The 18,850-nt window shown below is 58.4% G+C and overlaps 2 protein-coding genes across 3 annotated transcripts; both read right to left on the bottom strand.

Annotated features, from left to right (window-relative positions):
- Nucleotides 1-323: 323 nt before the first annotated feature.
- Nucleotides 324-4,432, bottom strand: FDX2 (ferredoxin 2). The gene is made up of 5 exons (XM_008708092.2): nucleotides 4,072-4,432; nucleotides 3,976-4,030; nucleotides 3,671-3,777; nucleotides 975-1,062; nucleotides 324-738 (listed from the first exon to the last, which is right to left on the bottom strand). The coding sequence occupies exons 1-5, from the start codon at nucleotides 4,430-4,432 to the stop codon at nucleotides 582-584; spliced, it is 768 nt and encodes a 255-aa protein (XP_008706314.1). The 3' UTR covers nucleotides 324-581.
- A 26-nt stretch (nucleotides 4,433-4,458) lies between these two features.
- Nucleotides 4,459-18,739, bottom strand: RAVER1 (ribonucleoprotein, PTB binding 1). 2 transcript variants are annotated; one of them, XM_040629366.1, is made up of 14 exons: nucleotides 18,474-18,739; nucleotides 16,873-16,939; nucleotides 14,112-14,581; nucleotides 10,463-10,654; nucleotides 10,164-10,293; nucleotides 9,728-9,822; nucleotides 8,762-8,849; nucleotides 8,255-8,466; nucleotides 8,065-8,158; nucleotides 7,853-7,989; nucleotides 7,049-7,123; nucleotides 6,417-6,557; nucleotides 5,935-6,018; nucleotides 5,582-5,838 (listed from the first exon to the last, which is right to left on the bottom strand). In XM_040629366.1, exons 1-14 carry the CDS (start codon nucleotides 18,690-18,692, stop codon nucleotides 5,692-5,694), a joined length of 2,151 nt encoding a protein of 716 aa, XP_040485300.1. In that variant the 5' UTR covers nucleotides 18,693-18,739; the 3' UTR covers nucleotides 5,582-5,691. The 2 variants fall into 2 exon arrangements, with proteins under 2 accessions (XP_040485299.1, XP_040485300.1); XM_040629365.1 differs by having other exon boundaries at nucleotides 4,459-5,838; nucleotides 7,853-8,158.
- Between the last annotated feature and the right edge of the window lie 111 nt (nucleotides 18,740-18,850).

The following is an 18,850-nucleotide window of genomic DNA, read 5'->3' as shown; positions in this document are numbered from 1 at the left end:
CCCCCCCCCCCCCCGTCCCGCCCCCGGGCCTGCCTCAGTCCCACTCTGCCAGCTCTGCTCGGGTGGCCTTCACACCCCGCCAGGCCCGCCTGGATCCCTCCAAATCCCTCCGCGGCTGTGGGGGCGGGGCCTTGCCTCGCGATCCGCGTGTGCTCAGGCCCCGAGCTCTCCAGGCAGGGGGCTTCCAGGTCTCTGCCTCAGTCGTCCCCCCAGCCCCGCGGCCCCATCGCTACTGTGCGAGGGGAGAGGTGGGGGTCCGGAAAATGCAGCTATAGACCCCAGGGCCTGGCCTCCCCCCACCCAGGACACTGAAGACACTGGAGGCCTGTGAGACAGTTTTATTGTTGTTCCAGTCACATTCCACCCTATCTACACACTGATTCTCATGAGCGTGGGGGAGGCCGCCCCCCAAACCAGAGCCTGGACATGGGATCTTTCTGAAGCAGGCGCTTTGGCCTTCTGGTTGCTTCCAACATCTCTCTCGGGCCTGTCCATGCTCTGGGCTGGGCTGGCGACTTGGCTATTTATTCCTCCAGTCCTGGCCGAGGCCCCGGGTGTCCCGGGTGGTGCGGCTGCCTGGGTCAGTGGGGTTTGGGGACATGGCCATCCACGTAGAAGTTCCTGGTGATCTTTGGCAGCGTGAATTCAGCCCCTTCCAGCTCAGGAGTCAGCACGATCTGGCAGCCCAGCCGGGAGTTCTCCTGAAGAAGGGGGGCCATGTCCAGCATGTCGTCCTCCCTGGAGCAAGAACAGCAGTCATCAGGGGGCACACTGTCCAGCTGGTGAGGGCCCCACCGGGCAGGGAGGAGGCACCTCTCAGGCCGGAGGGGCAGCGTCCCTGCCAGCAGCCACAGCGAGGAGACAGGCTGGGGCTGCCTTCTCCTGCGGCCAGATGGGCTTCTGCACCTCGGGGAGGCAGAGACCCGGTGGCCAAGCCCTGCGGCTTAGAGCGGGGAGGGGCTTCCCCAGCTCACCTCTCATCAGGAGGAGGCAGAAGGTCCAGGTGGTCCTCGCTCACGTACACGTGGCAGGTAGAGCACGCCAGGGAAGCTTCACAGGCCCCTGGGGGCAACAAATGAGGAGGTGCCAGTGAGAGGCACAGTCAAGTAGACGCCATGCGGTCAAAGATAGAAGGGGGGAGAGGCCCTTTGTTTCCTGGCGCCCCTCGTCTCTCCTTCCTGGGCCCACACGGAGCGCACCCTTTGCCCAGTCATTGACTCTCAGCTAGCTGTCCCCGAGCTGCATGCAAGTTCTGCAAAGGGACGTCCAGGGTGTCCCATCTCCCAAGGACTCCCCAGCAGGCTGTGGACCACACTTTGTGCACAGAACCATGAATGAGCATGGATTTGACTTCGGTGTGGCTGAGAGGGGAAAAGTCAGGCAGGGTCCCTGTAGCCTATAAGCCCTTGCCGGGACCCTGTCACTGTGCTGGGCAAATGGGTTTCCGTCTCCCTCTCGCTCCTGAAGATGGGACCTGTTTCCTTAACACCCAGTGTGGCAGGGGACAAGACCAGAAAATAAGGGTTGAAAGATACAGAAGCCGGGGTTTTCTGCTTTTCCCCTGCGCGCATTCCCACCCTTTGGATTGATCGCTGAGAACCGTGCTTGCGGGTAACGTCCCTCCTGGTCTAAAACCTTCCGAGGCCTTTTCGCAGCCAGAATAAAACCAAACTCTTCCACTCAATCCTTGAGATCCTCCTGACCCCTCACTCATTCCACTCCAGCCACACTGGCCCCCCTGCTCAACTCCAATGCACCAAGCTTGTCCCCCACCACAGGTCCTCTGTACTTGCTGTACCCTTGCCCTGGAATGCTCTTCTCTCCACTCTGTTACCATGGCTACGTCCTTCTTGTCTTCAGGGAACTCATCTGTCTTCCAGTTCCTCCATCTCCTGTTTCTTGTCCTCTCCCCACACACCCACCACCCCCTCCTGCCCTTGGGGACTCTAATTTCTGCACAGCATTTACCACAATCTCAAGTTACCATCGGAATCTCTGGGTGTACCTATGCTTCATCAACCTGGCCTCCTCTTTGTACTTGGCACTGAGCCTGGCATGTGGATGCTCAAGAGACTTGTGTTATAAGTGAATGGGACAGAATTCTCTCTCTTCCACACATGTTGGGTAATGAGGGCAGCCTCCTGACCTGGAAGAACCTCCCAGGGGGACGTGGTGACTTTGCCCCCATCTCCTGGGGATAAAATGTCTGGACCCTGAAGCTCCAGGCGGTCCCCAGGAATCTCTTCCTCAGCCCTGTTTCCCACCTCATTAGCGTCCTCATCCCACGAGATAGAAATTATCGAACACAATAGTCCCAGCTAGGCACTGCACACTAACCAGACACCAGGCATTCAGCACTACGTATGAGATCTGTTTAATCCTCCGTAGCAATGCAATGAGACAGCAACTGAATTATCCCCTTTTATAGATGAGGCATCAGAGGCCCAGAGAGGTAAAGTACCTTGCTCAGAGTCCTAGAGCTGGTAAGAGGCAAAAGATGAACACAGGCCACTTGCCTCTAAAACTCATGTTCCAATCTCTGTCCTAGACTCTGGATTCCAGAACAGAACTTGAGGTAAGTCTACCATAACCAGCTGCCCAACAGCCCCACCCCTGATAATGATTAAATCAGGCTCTGTATTATATTCACCCGACAAATAACCCTGTACATTTTTTTTCCCCAGACTGCCCTTTCCAGCTGCTCATGATATAATTACATGTTTACTCCTGGGATTATGGTCCCTATTAAATTGAAATTGATGTGAAATGACAGGGGCCTCATCTGTTTTGTACATTGCTGCCTGGCACACAGTAGGTGTTCAATATGCGTAGAAGGGCAGCACAGATTAGAGGCTAAAACACGCTGGCTTTGAATCTAGTTTCGCCACTTGGCCTTGGATCACGTCAACTTAACCTGGGGCTGCTTCCTCGCCTATAAAATGAGATAACAATCTCCCCTATCACATAATCTTGTCATGATGATTCAGTCAATAGGTATTTAATGCGCTTAAAGTAATGTCTGCTGTGATTATCTTTTATTCAGCAATTACTGACTTAATACCAGTTACATCTAAATTCCATGACAGGCAATGGATAAATAGCGCCAGGCTTTCCGATCTCATTCTGAGGACAGAAGACAAAAAGGAGAGAAGACACTGAGAAGTCTTAGGAAGACAGTAAAGCACACTGAGGTGACAGAGTGACCGGGGGTTGGGGTTTTAGCTGCGCTGAGGGGATGAGATTGTCAGGAAGATGACATTTATGTTGAGACCTGAAGGATGAAATGGAGCCAGAAGATCTGGTGGGAAAGGACTTCAGATGTCTGGAGCAGCAAATGCAAAAGCCCCGAGGCAGGAATGAACTTGGCTTTTTGTTTGAGGAACAGCAAGAAAGCCAGTGTGTCTAGATTAGAGAGAGGAAGGAGGGAGAGAATACAAGCTCCTGGAGGACAGGAATTTTAATGACCTCTAATAAATGCTCAATAAATAGCTGCTGAGAGAGTGAGGGTTTAGAGCTGGTCAGGCTTTGAGACATTGTTGAGGAGTCTGGATTTTAGCCATGTTTGATGGGAAGCCACGGGAGGGTTAAGTAACAGAGAACCGCATCTGATTTGCAGGGTTTTTAAAACAATGAATAAGAACCTCCCCAATTCCCAGTGCGGGGTTCCCACCTTCCAGGTCCACTCCATGGCGCTGGGCCAGGTGGAGAACATTGTCCCCCACTCTGCCGCTCACGGGAATCCGTTGGCCTGACCGGTCTACGAACACCACGTTCACCCTGGGGACAGATGGGGGTGCAGATACCAAACTTGATGGTGGGCGCGGTGGCCAGGTCACGTCTGGAGTTAGGAGGCCTTGACGGCCAGGGGAATAGGAAGAGCTAGAAGGGGGACATAGAATTGAGGCTGCAAGGCAAGGTAGGAACCAGAGGAACCCCGTGGGATAAAGAATGGGAGGCTTGGCCCCCCACACTCACACGTCCCCGGGCCGCTCGGGGCCGCCAGCTTCTTCTTCCCCTGCCTGGCGCGAGCCTGGAAAACACGGTTGGATGAGCGGCCGCGGCGCGCCTTGCGGGCGTCCGACGGGTTAACGCTGTCCCCCAAAGCTGGCGTCGCCGCCTCCCCAGACCCCCGGGAGCCCCCAGGCCGGCTCCACCAGGCTCCCCTGGCCGCCCGCAGCAGAAACCCAGCACTCACGCCTCCCCGGGCCACGGAGGCGGCCATGACAGGCATCACGTGACCCGGGACTGGGCATGCCCAGTGGCAGCCACGCGACCAAAAGGCCCGTAATTGCCCGAATATAAGCACTGTCGTTTGAGGGGGGCGCATGCGAGGTAGGACTCCAGGAAGGGACTGCCAGGGTGGGAGGGAGCCAGGAGGTCTCACCCACACAAAAGACCTGCCGGGCCGTCCCAGACTACCCACCCAGGCCATTTGTCCCAAGAACCAGCCAGCTCTGCTTTCTTTAAAACCATTTACTTACAAACTTTAATTCAGCAAAGGAAGGTCTGTGAGAGAGGATTGGGGAGACGACACCCCCCTGGAGTGGATGTGGACCCCCCAGAGTCAGGGGAGGGAAGCTGGTGGCCCAGCCGGCCAGGGGGAGGGCCCAGGATCTCCTCAGGCCGACAGGTCCTGCTGGTGGGCAGGGGCAGAGCTTATCTGCATGAAGTTGCTGGACTGGGCACTGGGCCAACAGGAGGCCAGCTCCAGGTGATGTAGCCTGGGGATGGAGAGGCAGAACTCATCTTCAACATGGGGTGGGGGCAGGGAGACAGCAGAGGCTCAGTGAGATGCACAATACCCGACTCCCACAGACTGACAGCAGGACTGGTTTAAGCTGGCAGAGAAAACCCGTCTCTGCACCTAGGCCTGGGCAAGAGGGATGATGGGGTTGGTTTGCCAAGACCAAGGCTTTAGCCTTCTACTGTCCTCAGAGTGGGGACCCTGGGTGGAGGGGCCCAATCCCCAGGCCAGAGCCATTTGGTCCTGAGTCAAGCTTCCGGAGCTTGGCATCTAAGATGCTCTGACCGCAGGGCCTGGGACCCGGCTTTAAGGCATCAGAAGGCGAGGGAACTGTGGCAGGGGGCTGGAATTCCCCCAGCTGGAATTCAGGCTGGAGTGGGCAGGCAGGGGCAGGACACAGCCATGCCTGCAGCAGACATGAGAGAAAAAGGGCTGAGCCATTTCAAACCGAAAGGAGTGGAACGAAGGCCCAGACACGCTGGACCTTGAAGGAATCAGAGCTGGGGGTCGTCCTGGGTTGTTTAAAAAATAATACAAATTAGAAAAGGAAACAAAAGTCAATTGTCAAAGTTAAAAAAGGGGGACAGTCTCTGATCCTCACGGGAGGTCAGGGGAACCTCCAAGGCACTCGAAAGGCCAAGATATAGGAGTGACGAGGCAGGAGAGGACTCCCAGAGAGACAGACATGGGCAGATACAGGGGAGGGGACAGAGAGCAGGCCAGGGCCCCTCTCTCTTAAGGCTGTAGAGTTTCCATGCCGGGAGCAGGCCAGAGGTGCACAGTGGCCCCCAGACTCCCCCACACTCCTTGGGTTCCGGCTGGTTGGTCAACAAAGTCTTTCAGAGATTTTTCTATTACTGAAAGGGGGAAAAAAAAACACAAACAGAACACCAGAAAACCCAAAAGCGATTTGGTGCAGGCCCTTGAGCATCTCTGGCACTGGCCCCTTAGAAAATCCTCTTGCGCTTCAGGTAGGAATCTGCGTAGTGGCCCCCAAGGCCCTGGGAGTGCTGGCCCACGTAGCTGCCTTCTGGGCTGGGTTCGGGTGAGGGCAGCAGGTGGGCAAAGCTGCGTTTCTGGCCACCCAGTGGGGTCTAGAGACAGAGAGGAAGGGGTGGCAAGTCAGGGGCCATCTGGGGGCCACTGCTCCCCTGCATGTCCCCGCTGTCCCCCCACTCCCACCCCCATACCTTCAGCAGGTGGCTGTGGCCATTCGGCCCAGGCCCGAGGCCTAGGAGCCCTTCTCCGGAGCCCAGTGGAGAGGAGCCGACCGCCTGAGAGACATGGAAGAGAGATGGAATGGGAGAGGAAGCAGCCCCCAGGGCAAAGGCAAGGGGTTTCAGGCTCAAATCCTGCCTCTACCGCTCATCAGCTAGGAGACTGGCAGAAGAGGACTTCTTTTTGTCTGAGCCTGTTTCCTCATCTGTCAACCGGGGCTAATACCACCCACACCGTAGCCTACAAGAAGTGGAGTAAAAGGTGGCCAGGAAGGCTGGGCAACATTAGGTGCAGGACACACAGGTGTGGGGAGGACGGCCTCTTTGAGCTCAGCCCTGAGCAAGCTGATGCCCGCTGCCACCACCTCAGCCGTGGCCTAGGTACCAAAGGTCATAGGGGCTCCTGCATCCTGGCTGTCCCCGGGGAACTGTCCGCAGCTGGGAAAGCTCCTCACCTTGTTAAGGTGGCTCTGCTTGAGGCCAGCCTGCAGGCCACTGGTGAAGTAGGAAGTGGGCGAGCCCGAATAGAAGTGGGAGAGGGGTCCCCCGCCGCCCCCGCCACTCCGTTCTCCGAAACCACTGGGTGGCGGGGACATCTGCAGAGAGGGGGCGGGCCGAGTGAGACAGATTACTGAAGAATCCAACCCCTTTTGTAGACCCTTCCAAATGCCACACCAGACTTTGTCATGGGACTAGCTTTGCCCAATGGGACAGCAGCAGGACAATAAAGGCAGAGGTGCCTGGCCTCCCTGCTTCCTCTTGGGAACCCCGGGACCACCACCGTATGCAGGCCAGCATCACAGGGTGGCCTGCTGGAGAACAAGCTCCATGGGCAGCAGATAGATCGTCCCAGCTGAGGTCCCCTCCCTTGCCTAGTAACCGCCGGGTATGTGACTAAAACCCCTGCAGACTGCTGACCCCAGCTGGGCCGCCAGGGTGACTGCGGGGAACTACCTGCTGGCCTCCCCGAAGACCGGTGAGAAATCACATATCTGCTGTTCTGAGCTACCAAGTGGTGGGGCAGCTTGTTATGGGGCAAAAGCTAACTGATACACCCAGGAGGTGAAAGGGACGGGGCAGCTCTTACTTTGTGTCGGCTGGGTCTGTGGGGCCCTAGCGCTGGCTCCCGTGGGTGGGAGAAGAGCCGCCGAGGTCCCACATCCTGAAGGAAAGGGGGAGAAGCATGTTGGGCCAGAGTCAGAACCAGCCTCACCCCTGCCTGAGTTCCACGGCACAGCTGTTCCCGGGGAAATCTGGCCCGTCCAGCAGGGGGCACACTCTACTGTGTGGGGGCAACTTCCAACTGCAGGCTGGGCAGCTGGAATGAGACAGAGTGTGCGCTCCACAGCACGAGTGGTAGCGAAGGCGTGTGGCCCCCATGGGGCCACGTGTTCACTGTTTCAGGGCCCACTGGGCATCTGGGTTTTTAGATGTTAGCGCTGACATTTATTTTGGTTATTTTTTTTAAATGCAGTGTGGGCCAAACACAACACAGGCGGCCTGCAGGTGGATGGGCTGCCACATCTGACCTGGGGGAGGCTGGGACCACGGAAGGAGCAGCTCTCCAGGGACAGCGACGGGAGTCAGAGAAGGGAGAGAAAGACAAGAGAGACCAACGGGACATCGAGCCTTGTCTCTAAGAGGGAGAAGCACAGCCTAAAGCCTCTTGGGAGAGAAAGACAGACAGGAAGCAGGTCTAATGTGCAGAGACAAACAGACATGAGACTTAGGGCAGGGCCTGTGTCTGGCACCTTCCCCGCTATCTCCCCAGTGCTCGCCTGGCCATCAGTACTAGAGAAATAATGCTTTGGAGAATGACTTGCTCTAGAGGGACAAAGGGCTACAGTGGTGGCCCTCGGGAGGGCTGACCACATGGCAGCTAGGTACTCACCGAGGGGTAGTCGAAACCATAGCTGTCAGGCAGCCCTGGTTCAGGGGGCAGGCGGGTGCTGGCGAGAGGGCCGAGCAGGCGGGACTTGAGCTGGAAGGCTTTGCTGCTGCCACCGCCTCCACCACCACCTCCAGGGGCTGGGGGGTTAGGCAGGTGGCCCTCAGCCGGGCGGCGGCTTCTCCCTGTGCCTCCCCAGCCCCGAGCCTCCTTACCCGCCAGGTTGCTGGCCGGGAGTAGGCTGTGTAGGTTCAGGTAGGGATTCAGGGGGATCCGGAAGTCCTTTGGGGGTTCCCCCAGCAGTGAGACCTGTGGTAGGAGGGCTGGATTCGTGAGGGCCCCTGGCAGGCGGGGTCCTGCGGGGCAGGCGGCTGTATGAGCGGTGGGTGCAGGGAGGAGCCTTACCCCAGGGGGTGCTGGCAGAGGTCCACTGTCTTTCTGGAGGCTCCTAAGGCCGGTGCCTCGGAGGCCCACTGGGGCAGGGGGTGGAGTGAGCTGGGCTGCTGGGGGACCCAGGCCTATGGCTTCCCGGTCACCCCCAGAGGGGCCAAGCAGTGGCGGCAGCAGAGGGGGCGGCTTCCCTCGCCGGGGCGGCAGCTCTGGGGGCAGGGCCCCCCCTATGGGGAGAAGGAGGTGTTGGCGCCCAAACCCGCAAGACGCGTCTTCCTGGGGCCCTGAGCCTCTGCTTGGATCGGGACCAGCAGGTATGTGGTGGGCACTCTGCAGAGCCCTCTAAGCACATCACCTCCCAGGATGCTCCCGGCCACCCTGGGAGGAGGGGGCCCAACTGACAGATGTGGCCACTGAGACCCAGAGAGATGAGGTCATTTGCCCATGCCCAGTAAGGAAAGGGGCTCAGAAAGGGGATGTGGGATCAGGTCCAGAAAGATGAGGAGAGGCGGGGTCTGTTACCTGCAGACAGCTCCCCGAGGAGGGGGTTGGCCGGCTGGGCCCCAGGCTGAAGGGTGCCCAGGGGAGAGTCTCCCAGGATTCCAGGCTTCTGGAGACAGAGCACAGTCAGCTGGAGATGGGCCGGTGTAGCCTGGGCAGCACACCCAGGGGTCACCACACCCAGACTCCAGCCCCAGCCAGTCATGGGCAGACACGCACAGTGTCCCCCAGTGTCTGCAACATCCCAGCCATCGCCCATCTGGCCACCCAGTGGTGACGGAGGGCCTCCTGCATACCAGGCCCTGGGGTGACCCTGGGGACATGAACCATATGTTCAGTGTGTCATGGCCTGTCACCCCACACTGCTAATCACTGTCAGACACACATAAGATGACAGTCCTTTCCGGGCACACACTGTCCCACACCCGGTCCCCCTGCTGAACATCATGGAAGCACAGTGTCCAACACACTATAACAGCCACACATGGATCCAGTCACTTTTAGCCACAGAAGAGTGGAAAAGGCCCTAATTCCGTCAGTGACTGTCGGACATACCCATGTCACTGACTTGGCCCTAATGAACCAGACCGGGTAGGTCAGCAGCGTGTGTCTGTGTGTCTACTGGCATATGTGTGTGCATGCCTCCCTCTGAATGTGCGCTGGGAGCAGTCTATGTCCCTGTGTGCTGCACCTGTGTGTGTGTGTGTGTGTGTGTGTGTGTATCTTGGTCTGTACGGTGTCCATATATATGCGTTGAAAAGGTAGGAGCAAGACACCAGTGAGCTCCTCCTCTGTGAAGCCTGAACTTTGTCCCCCAGGCTGAGTCACTGCCTGAGTCCTGAGCACCTGCCACCGACACGACCAGATGTCCCATCACCCCACCGACGGCAGGCACCGGCAGACCCGAGTGGGGCGCAGAATGGACCGACAAGGGGCTGGGCATGTGCGCGGATGCGGCGGTCCCGGGGCCCAGGACCATGCGGTTACCTTCTGACTCTGGGTCTGCAGGGCGAGCTGCAGCAGCGCCGTGGACAGCGCAGGCCCGTTGAGCAGCGGCATGGCCGGAGGCGCACCCAGGAGGCCTGGGGGAGATCGGGAAATGAGCACCGGACCCTGCAGGGAAGCGCCTGCCCCCGTTAAGCACAACCCAGGGCCTGAAGCTCCAAGAAAGCAACCGATATACCCCAAAAAAGGGCCCAGGAAGGGGAGTCTGAGGCAGGGAGGGACAGCCCTTTCCGCTTCCGTCTCATGGCAGGTCGCTCTGCTCCCCCAGTGAGGGGCGAGGGACACCAGCTTCCACTGGTGACCGCCGTTTGCATCCCAGCCCCTGCTCACGGGCTCGAGTCACTCAGCGCTTAGATGGGAAAGGAGTCTGGGGAGGCGCTGGGTTCTGAGAGTGCTGGCGACCCCAGCTCCACCTTACCCTGCTTGCCCCCTGCACTGCCGTGGAGCAGGGGGTTCAACAGCAGCTGGAGGGAAGCGGAGGGCCCCAGGTTGCTGAGCAGCTGCAGGATGTTGGGCTCGGGCAGGAGCCCTTTGCCCCGATTGAGGGCCTGCAGAGAGAAACGGAAGAGCAGCTTAGAGCCCCACCTGGCCACAGGGATGCGGGCTCACCCGTCCCTCTTGTCCTGAGTCCAGCTGACAGCCTGACTTTTCAAGAGAGGAGGGCCTGGCCCCTGGTTCCCCCACCCGCAGGGGCACACTTCCTGGGCACGCACTCACCGTGGCCTGTGCGGCGATGAGCGCGGCGAGCATGCTGCGGCCAGGGGGCCCCGGGGCACAGAAGGAGACACGCAGGTGGCTGCCCCCCAGTGCCAGGCCGTCCGCCCGCTGCTGCGCCTCTTCTGCCATCTCTGCCGTCTCGTACTCCAGCACAGCGAAGCCCTTCAGCTGCCCATCCTGGCCATATGCCAGCTGGGGGGGGGGGGAGGCAGATATGAGCACCCAAGTGGCATAGCCGCCCTCACGTGAAGTTGCAACAGTGACCAGACTCGGATCCTGATCGTGACACTGGCCTCCCCAGAGGGGGTGGGTTTTTAGCCCTATGCTCTTCTGAGCCCTGTTCTTGCATTAGCTCATCGAATCTTCTCAATAGCCCTACGAGGCTGCATCCTACCCACTTTTCAGAGCGGACAAGTGAAGTTCAGAGAGGTCACTATGCCCAAGGTCACGCAGCTGGTAGGAGCGCAAAGCTGGGTTCCACCTCGCATGGGTCAAGCCCCCTGGGCCTCAGGCCAGCGCCACTTTGGGACTGTGATGGAGACCGTCAAGCAAACAAAGGCACAGGGAGACAGGGTGGCGCACTTGAATTACAGAGCTGGGAAGAGGCGGCGCTGGCGGGAGAGATGGGTGGCTCCGAAGCACAGCTCAACTGAGCCTCCGGATGAAGACACACAGCCAGGGCTGGGAGGGAAGGACACAGCCCGGGGGTGAGACACGCGGCCTCCACGCTTGGGTTCCAGACTAGACGCGCCAGTTGGGAGGGAGGTCCCACAGCCAGCGAGGCCCTTCCGCCTCCCCTGACAGCAGCCCTTTGGTACTTTAGGCCCACAGCCCCTTATCCAGACCCTGGGGCCAGATGTGTCCCAGGATTGAGACTTTTTGAAGAAAGGGAGGCTGGCACACAGGCTGTATGGCACGTGCCCATTGCCCCAGTGGGGTCTGGGGCTCCCGCGCATCAGACATACAAATAGCTCTGCAGCAAGACACAAAGATGAAGGCCACGGATGGCCCATTGTCAGGGCAGGGCAGGCTCTGCCACCATGTGAGCCTGCTACCCACTCACGGAACAAACCTCTTGGTTTTTAGGGCATTGTGGGTGCTGTCCCAGGGCAGGCAGATCCCGGGAGAGAACCCGGTCGGACCCTGCACGCCCGTGGGCTGGCCGCTAAAGAGCTGTTTCACCACATCGCAGAGCCAGGCCCAGTCAGCACCCCCACTCTGCAGGGGAGGAAATGGGCTCTGAGAAGGGCAGTCCTTTGCCCAGGCCGCGGAGCTGGAGCTGCAAGCCGATGCCCTTCAAGAATCCAGCCACCTCTGGGGCGCCTGGGTGGCTCAGTCGTTGGGCGTCTGCCTTCGGCTCAGGGCGTGATCCCTGCGTTCTGGGATCGAGCCCCACATCAGGCTCCTCTGCTAAGAGCCTGCTTCTTCCGCTCCCACTCCCCCTGCCTGTGTTCCCTTTCTCGCTGGCTGTTTCTCTCTCTCTCAAATAAATAAATAAGTAGAATCTTAAAAAAAAAAAAAAAAAAAAAAAAAAGAATCCAGCCACCTCTGTGTCACCATGGCTGTTTCAAGAACCAGTGGGGCTCCTCCCGGTCCCCAGTGATGCACAGCGTGGTTTCGAACCAAGACAGTGTCCCTCCACAGAGGACGGCGGAGTCCACGAAACGGAACACGGTGCAGCCCCAACAGCAGTGAAAAAGCTCTCGTGTCTGAGCACGAAAATATGCCCGAGACCAAGGGGAAGAACCAAACGGATGCAGGCACGGCAATATCTGGGTCAGGCAAAGGGGAACGCAAGGACATACACACACATCTGTTTGAAATGCGTAATAAAATCTTGCCGGAAGGAGACACCACACGTGGTTTGAGCAGGGGCTGCAGGCAAAGGCGCCTTCACCACTGACCTTTCTGTTCCTGCTGAATTTCCAAGCAGGACTGGGCTGCCCATTCACAAAAATAAATAAAATGGAAAAGGCTTCTTAAAACACCCAAGGCCTGTGACACCTGCTTTATTCGTATCCGCAGCACTGAGCTATTATGGAGACTGGCCTGTGAGTAACGGGCAAAGCGCGCCAGAGCGGGCTGCTAGGGCATTTCCCTGATGTTCTCATCTTGGTGATGTTGAGAATGACGCTTCCCATCAGGATGGCCAGTTCCCAGCTCGGCAGCCAGCCTTTGGAAGGTAAGGGTGCCCGCTTAAGAGTGGGGGGCCCTGGGGTCAACGGACGGACCTCGACTCCCAGCCCACCTTACTGGCAGGCTGGTGTGGGCACATCACTGCACGTGCCCACCCCTGGGCCTTGTTTTCTTCATTTGTAAGGTGGGGGCAGCAAACGAACCCACCTCAAAGGGTGGTTGTGGGCATTCAAGGAGATGCTTCCTGGGGGCAAGAAAGGGTGGTGCTCCAGGTGTGCACCTGCTCTGAGCGCCCGGTAGGGCGGCTCCCGCCATCAGCCCACCTCTACTGAGCACTTCACCTTCGCCTCTGACCAAGGCCCAGATGCCCATCTTCTAACATGCGCCGCTTACAAAGGAAGAGACAGAGGAGTCAAAGGGCAACGAAGGCTTCACGGCTCCTACAGAGGGAGATTAAGGCTCAAACCTCAACGTGCCTGACTCCTGAGCCCAGCCTCGGTTCAACCAGGACACCTACCAGAAGTGGAAGCATGAATAAGCAGCCAATCACAAAGCACTGGTAGCCCTATTTCCAGATGGGGAAACTGAGGCTCAGAGCGAGAACTTATAGTTGGTCATGGCCCTGCTGTCCTACCTTCGTCAGGCTGGCCTGGGGCCCGGGAGCCAGGCTGTGGCATTCCAATCCCAGCCCCGCCACACCCTGGCTATAGAGCCCTGGGCAGGGCACTTGAACTTGTGCTGCCTGAAAATGGGGTAATACCTGCCTCTCTGGGCTATTCTAGGATGGAGGGATTCTAAGGAATGTGCTCAGTGGGTCCTGAAGGAATGTCTATGCTGGGGGTCTGTCGGTAAGGCTATCTGGGGGCTGAGGAGTGGGCCTGGCCTGTTCTCACGCCACCGTGCCTGTCACAGGGCCAGACACACACACGTAAGTGCATGACACAGGTTACTTGAATGAACCAGAAACAACGTGTGAGTGTTGAATCCCTTTTTATGGGGGAGGGAAACCAAGACTCAGAGAGTGAGCGACTTGCCCGGAGCCACAGAACTGGGCTGGAATCCAGCCAAGCCCAGCTTCCTGCCCTCCAGGCTTAAATGGACTGTGGGCTTCTCTGGTCAGCCTCCTCAAGGCCAGGCCTAGGAGCCAGGAGGCCACTCGGCAAACATCTGATGAACACGGAAATGGGAGCGAGAGGTGAGCAAGCCTCACACCAAGCTTTCACAAAGGCGGCCTCACCTGCATTTTATAGGAGGCTCAAGGCCCCCGACGTTAAGCAAGTCGCTAAAGGGCGCACAGGGATCTGAACCCCAGCCATCTGGCTCCGAGCTGGGCTGTCACTAACTATACCACGTGGCCTTTCTAACAAGAACCCCATTCAAATGGCACTGCCGCTGCTTTACTGAAAAGGGACCCAGGAGATTAGAAAAGGCAGGTGACTCCAAAGGGCCCCTCTGAGGCGCTCTGGCCCCGGCCCCAGCTCCCCCAGGCCCCTGCACCAGGCCCAGGGCTCACCTGGCAGAAGGTGGGTGCGTGGACCGCCGACAGCGCCCGGCGCAGGGCGTCCACATCGCTGAAGCCAGGGGGCAGGTGGTCGACACAGAGGCAGCGGGAGTGGAGCAGCATGGGTGTCAGCTGCCCGGCATCTGTCCAGTGCACGTAGAGGGTGCGCGGGCCCAGCGGCTTGCCCAGCAGGTCCGACTTGGCGCGGGCAGCCGAGTCCTTCTTCATGTACTCCGCGAAGCCGTAGCCCTTGGAGTGGCCGGTGCGCTCGCTGTAGACCAGAAAGCAGCGCTCCAGGCTGCCGAAGGGCCGCACCAGCTCCTCGAACTGCTGCTGGGTGAAGCTGGGGGGCAGGTTGGCCACGCACAGCAGCGCGTCCGTGGGCTGCAGCTGCACCGACAGCTCGCGCTCCCGCAGCCGGCTCTGGTGGAAGGCGCTGATGGCAGCCTCGGCCTGCTCCCCGTTCAGCAGGGTCACGAAGGCTGCAGTGGCAGGGGGCGCAGGCTCAGTGGGGACCCCGAGGGCGCACCGCTTCACCCCACGGCCGCCCCCCCACCTCCCTCTATGCCTTGTGTGACCTCAGAACACCCAACAACCAGGACGTGTCAGGGACCAGCCAAGGGAATGCTTGGCAGCCCTGAGCCCCTGCTGCAGGTGTCTCTTGACTCCCTGAGCCCCGCTTCCTGCCCTCGTCCCCGCTCCCCACCCACAGCAGGGCCCACCTACTGGGTGCCTGGCTGGGTCCTACAGGCGACTAACTCGGGTGACACACAGCAGTGGTTAAGCATGAGGTTGCTGGAGCCTGGGCTTCAGTTCCAGCCCCTGAATGGCTCAGTTTCTTCATGGGAAACGAGAATAACTTACTTCTGACAACCACCGTTTGGCCAGCAAGGAAACAGATCCAGAGCAGCACCCCCTGGACTTGAACTCAGGCAGGGAAGCCCCAGTGCCCGGCTGTGCACCCCTCCTTCACCACCTTTCCAGGCCACCAAGACCTCTCATATCCGGTCCCACTGCCACTCCTCCTTTGCTCTCCACCCAGCAGCACAGGGAGCCTTTCAAAAGGATAATCAGATGGCGCCGCGTCCTTGTTTAGGGGTTTCTCATTACAGGGGCTAGGGGATCCTGTGTGGCCTGGCCCACTGGCCTTGCTGACCTCCTCTCCCATCTCCTGCTGCTACTTCCTGGACTGTGCCAGGCCCACTGCACCCCGGGCCTTTGCGCCTGCTTTTCCCTGAGCATGGAACCCTGACCTCCATGCTGCTTCACCTGGTTAAACCCCACCCACCCTTCAATCTGCCTGCAAACATCACTTCCCCCACAAAATCTAGCCTGACTTCTCCTGTTAAAGATCCCAAGTCTGTGCTCTCAGAGGGCTCTGGAGCTTCTGGTCGTGTGTGTGTGTGTGTGTGTGTGCGCGTGTACAAACCTCCATGTTTGCAGCTGTCTGAATAACACCCTTCTCCGCAGACTAGACTGTCTCTGTTAACTGGGTTAACAGTTACGTACCCGGTACCCAGCACACAACATTCAGTAAACGTTGCTGGAAGACTGTATGAACGAGAGTGGCAGTTAACCTCTGATTCTTGGCGCCTGGCACATACACATACCTGGTGCTCAGTGAATACTTCTGATTTGTTGCCCCTGACGGTATTTAGTAAGCACCTATCAGGTGCCAGGCACCCACAGCTTTTTAGGTATTTTAAGGTGTTTGGCCTCATAGCTAACCCAAGCACGTCATGCCCAATTTGCTGGTGAGAAAACTGAGGCTCCGGAGGGTAAATCATGTGCCTGTGGCCACAGAGTGAGGCCAGACCAGGACTTGAACCCAGGTCCATTTGCCTCCAGGGCCCAAGATCTTAACAACTATCCTAGCCCACCAGGTGGGTTACGAGGAGTTACCTGTCCTCAGCTCTTTCTCACCCATCTTACAGATAGCAAGAAAAGGTCCTGGAAGGTTTAATACTGGCAAAATGCATGGCAGGCGTGGACACCCACAGAGAGCTTCCTGTGCTGGGGGGGGGGGCACCCACGCAGTGCAGGAGGCAGGTGAGTGAGAGAGCGACAACAGCCCAGCCCAGCGTGACAGTGCTATGATGGGTGGGGCGTTCAGGCCACTATGCAGAGCCGCCTGATGCCACCCAGATGGCACAGTGGGCAGCTAAGAGCACTCGCAGAGGGAAAAGCCTGGAATCCAATGGGTGGCTGAGGGGACGGTGAGGCTGGGGCACATCACTGCAAGGTAGTGTCAGGAGAAGCCTCAGAGAGTTTTGAAGAGAAGGAAGAACAATGAAGGAAGGTTAGGACTGGATTTGATCAGGTCTGCAACTGGATCAGAGCCGGCTACTGGGGGGAGGGCAAGCAGGTGCATGAAATCACAGAGGCAGACAGGCCAGAGGGAAGCTGCCCTTTTTGGCAAAGATGGAGGGGGCATGGAGCAGATAGAAAAGGAGGGAATGGAGGGGTGCCAACTATTCTGGAGGACTTGAAGGAGAACAGACAGGCCTGGGTGACCGGCTGGCTGGGCGGAATGGCATGGGAAGCGTGGAGCCCAATGCCCAGGAATCTGGCTGGGAAGCCCAGGAGAGGAACACCAAGGCTGCCCCACAATGGGCAGCCAGGATGAGAGACAGAGTGGGACAATAGTCTGTCCTGCATGGCCTAGGGGACAAGGTTGGGCCTGAAGTTCAGTATAGGAAACACTGGGCCTGGACCCTCCCAGTTTCAGGGACTGTTACCTCCTGCCACTAGCCCAACGCACAGCCCCACAAACCTGTCCCTTTGTATTTGTCCACAAAACAGTACTTGAGCTCATAGTCGCTGAGCAGGTCGTGCACTTCCTGCGGAGACAGAAACCAAAGGATACGGAGTCACTAGGGGCTGAAGGGAGCGACCCAGTACCACCTCCACATTGACCAGCTATGAAGGCAGATCAATTAGCATCCCCATCTTACAAATGAGGAAACACGCAGAGCTGGCATTCAGAGCCTAGCTGCGGACTCCAAGCTTTGAACTAACACAACACACCCTAAGAGTCAGATGGGTCTGAGTTCAAGTCCCAGCTCTGCTTGTATGCCCTTAGGGAAATAACTTCAACCCATCTGAACCTCAGTTTGCAAGTAGGACTCTTTCCAACATTCCAACAAATTAGGCATTAACCCATTTTGTAGATGAAGAAACTGAGGCTCAGAGAGACAAAGGAACATGTCCAAGGTCATGCAGTTGGTCAGGGCAGCAGAGGGAATGCCACCCACAGGGTACCTGACTGGGGACCCTGTGTACTTAATAAGCCCATAGAGCATGGTTTCACGTGCCTCCCAATTCCCTCCTGCTGACAGGGTTGGCCTGCTGGTAAGCCAGCTTTTCAGGCAAACTCTGGGGCCTGCCACTGCCAGACACACTGTGCACCCTAAAGGAGATAGAGTGTTCCCAGCTGAGAGATGGTAGGTACTAGAAGAGCCAGCTTTAGGAAAAAACCAGATCATGCTTAGTGGCACCTGCCCCAGGTCTGTCCCCAAGTCTGCCCCTCCCCACACTGTGAGACCCCACCAGCCATGTGCCTACTCATGGGCAGGGAGAGTCAGTGGCAGATGTGCAGGTGGGTCAGAGAGCAGAGATTTCTCAGCAGCAGGGAGAAAGAACCCATCTCACTGAGGCAGGGCAGGGCAGAGGAAACTACATGCAATCTCCTTGGGTCCAAAGAGCACTGGGAAGCCCTGCCCCATGTAGGCCCCAAAGGAAGGGCACCCCTGGCCAGATCAGTCAAGGGAGGGGGCACAGAATAGTGCACCCCCCTTCCTGCAGTCTGTGAGCTGGGGGCACTAGACTCCATTTTTCCAAATTAATCCAAAGGCTTTTAGAGAAGAAAGACCCCAGGAGCTACTACAACTTCCGGACCTCGCAGAGGAGTCGATAAACGCGTGCTACGGAAAGGCATACTCCAGTCAACCCTGAAACTTATGGATTCAAGGTCCCGCCGTCCCATGGTAGAGGGGGTGGGGAAAAACACAATCAGCAGGGAGCAACTGGCATCCCTACTTCCACAATCCCAATATAGCAGCCCATTCACAATCCCCCAACAAGGCCAAAGTTGCCCGCCCCCTTCCAGTTCCCCGCCCCCTTCAATCACTTGGTTTCGTCCAAGCCTGTGGTCGCCCCTAGCAACGTCCTCCCTCAGTCCAAAATTGGTTTCTCCCTCCATCACTGCCCACCCCCTCCCCACATCCTGCTCTTGGTTTCTCCCGATCCCTCACTGATCCCGCGCTTGGACTCTCCCGCCGACGCCCCCAAGCGCAGGCCAGCGTTGGTGTCGCCCGGTTCCCCCCGCGCACGCGCAAGGTGGTATTTCCCGCCACGCTTCCCCCCCCCCCATACCTGGTTGGTCACGTCCCCCGGGAGGCCCCGGATCAGTATCTTGCGGCGGTTACGGAACTGGCGCTCGGTATGTTCCAGGCGTTTCCGGATCTCCTCTGGATCTAGCGGTGGCAGTTCTTCTTCAGGCGCCCGGCGCTCCGCGGCATCATCAGCTTCAACCTCGGCCCCAGCCTCCGGGCTCAGCGGGGGCCGGTGAGTAACGGACACGTCGGCCGCCATCTTGGGAAACCCGGCGCCTTCTGGGACCAGCGAGCCTGGGCGGAGCGGCATAGAGCGGCAACGAGGGCGCGCCCGCCGATTGGCCAGGAGAAACCCCACCTCCTTTTCCACCCCTTCAGCCCATTGGCTAAGACCCAGCCCGCCTCTCAGAGTTCAAG

This window comes from Ursus maritimus, unplaced genomic scaffold (genome assembly GCF_017311325.1).
Source record: "Ursus maritimus isolate PB19 unplaced genomic scaffold, ASM1731132v1 scaffold_14, whole genome shotgun sequence".
Lineage (NCBI taxonomy): Eukaryota > Metazoa > Chordata > Mammalia > Carnivora > Ursidae > Ursus > Ursus maritimus.
This window is presented reverse-complemented; position numbering and strand designations above follow the sequence as displayed.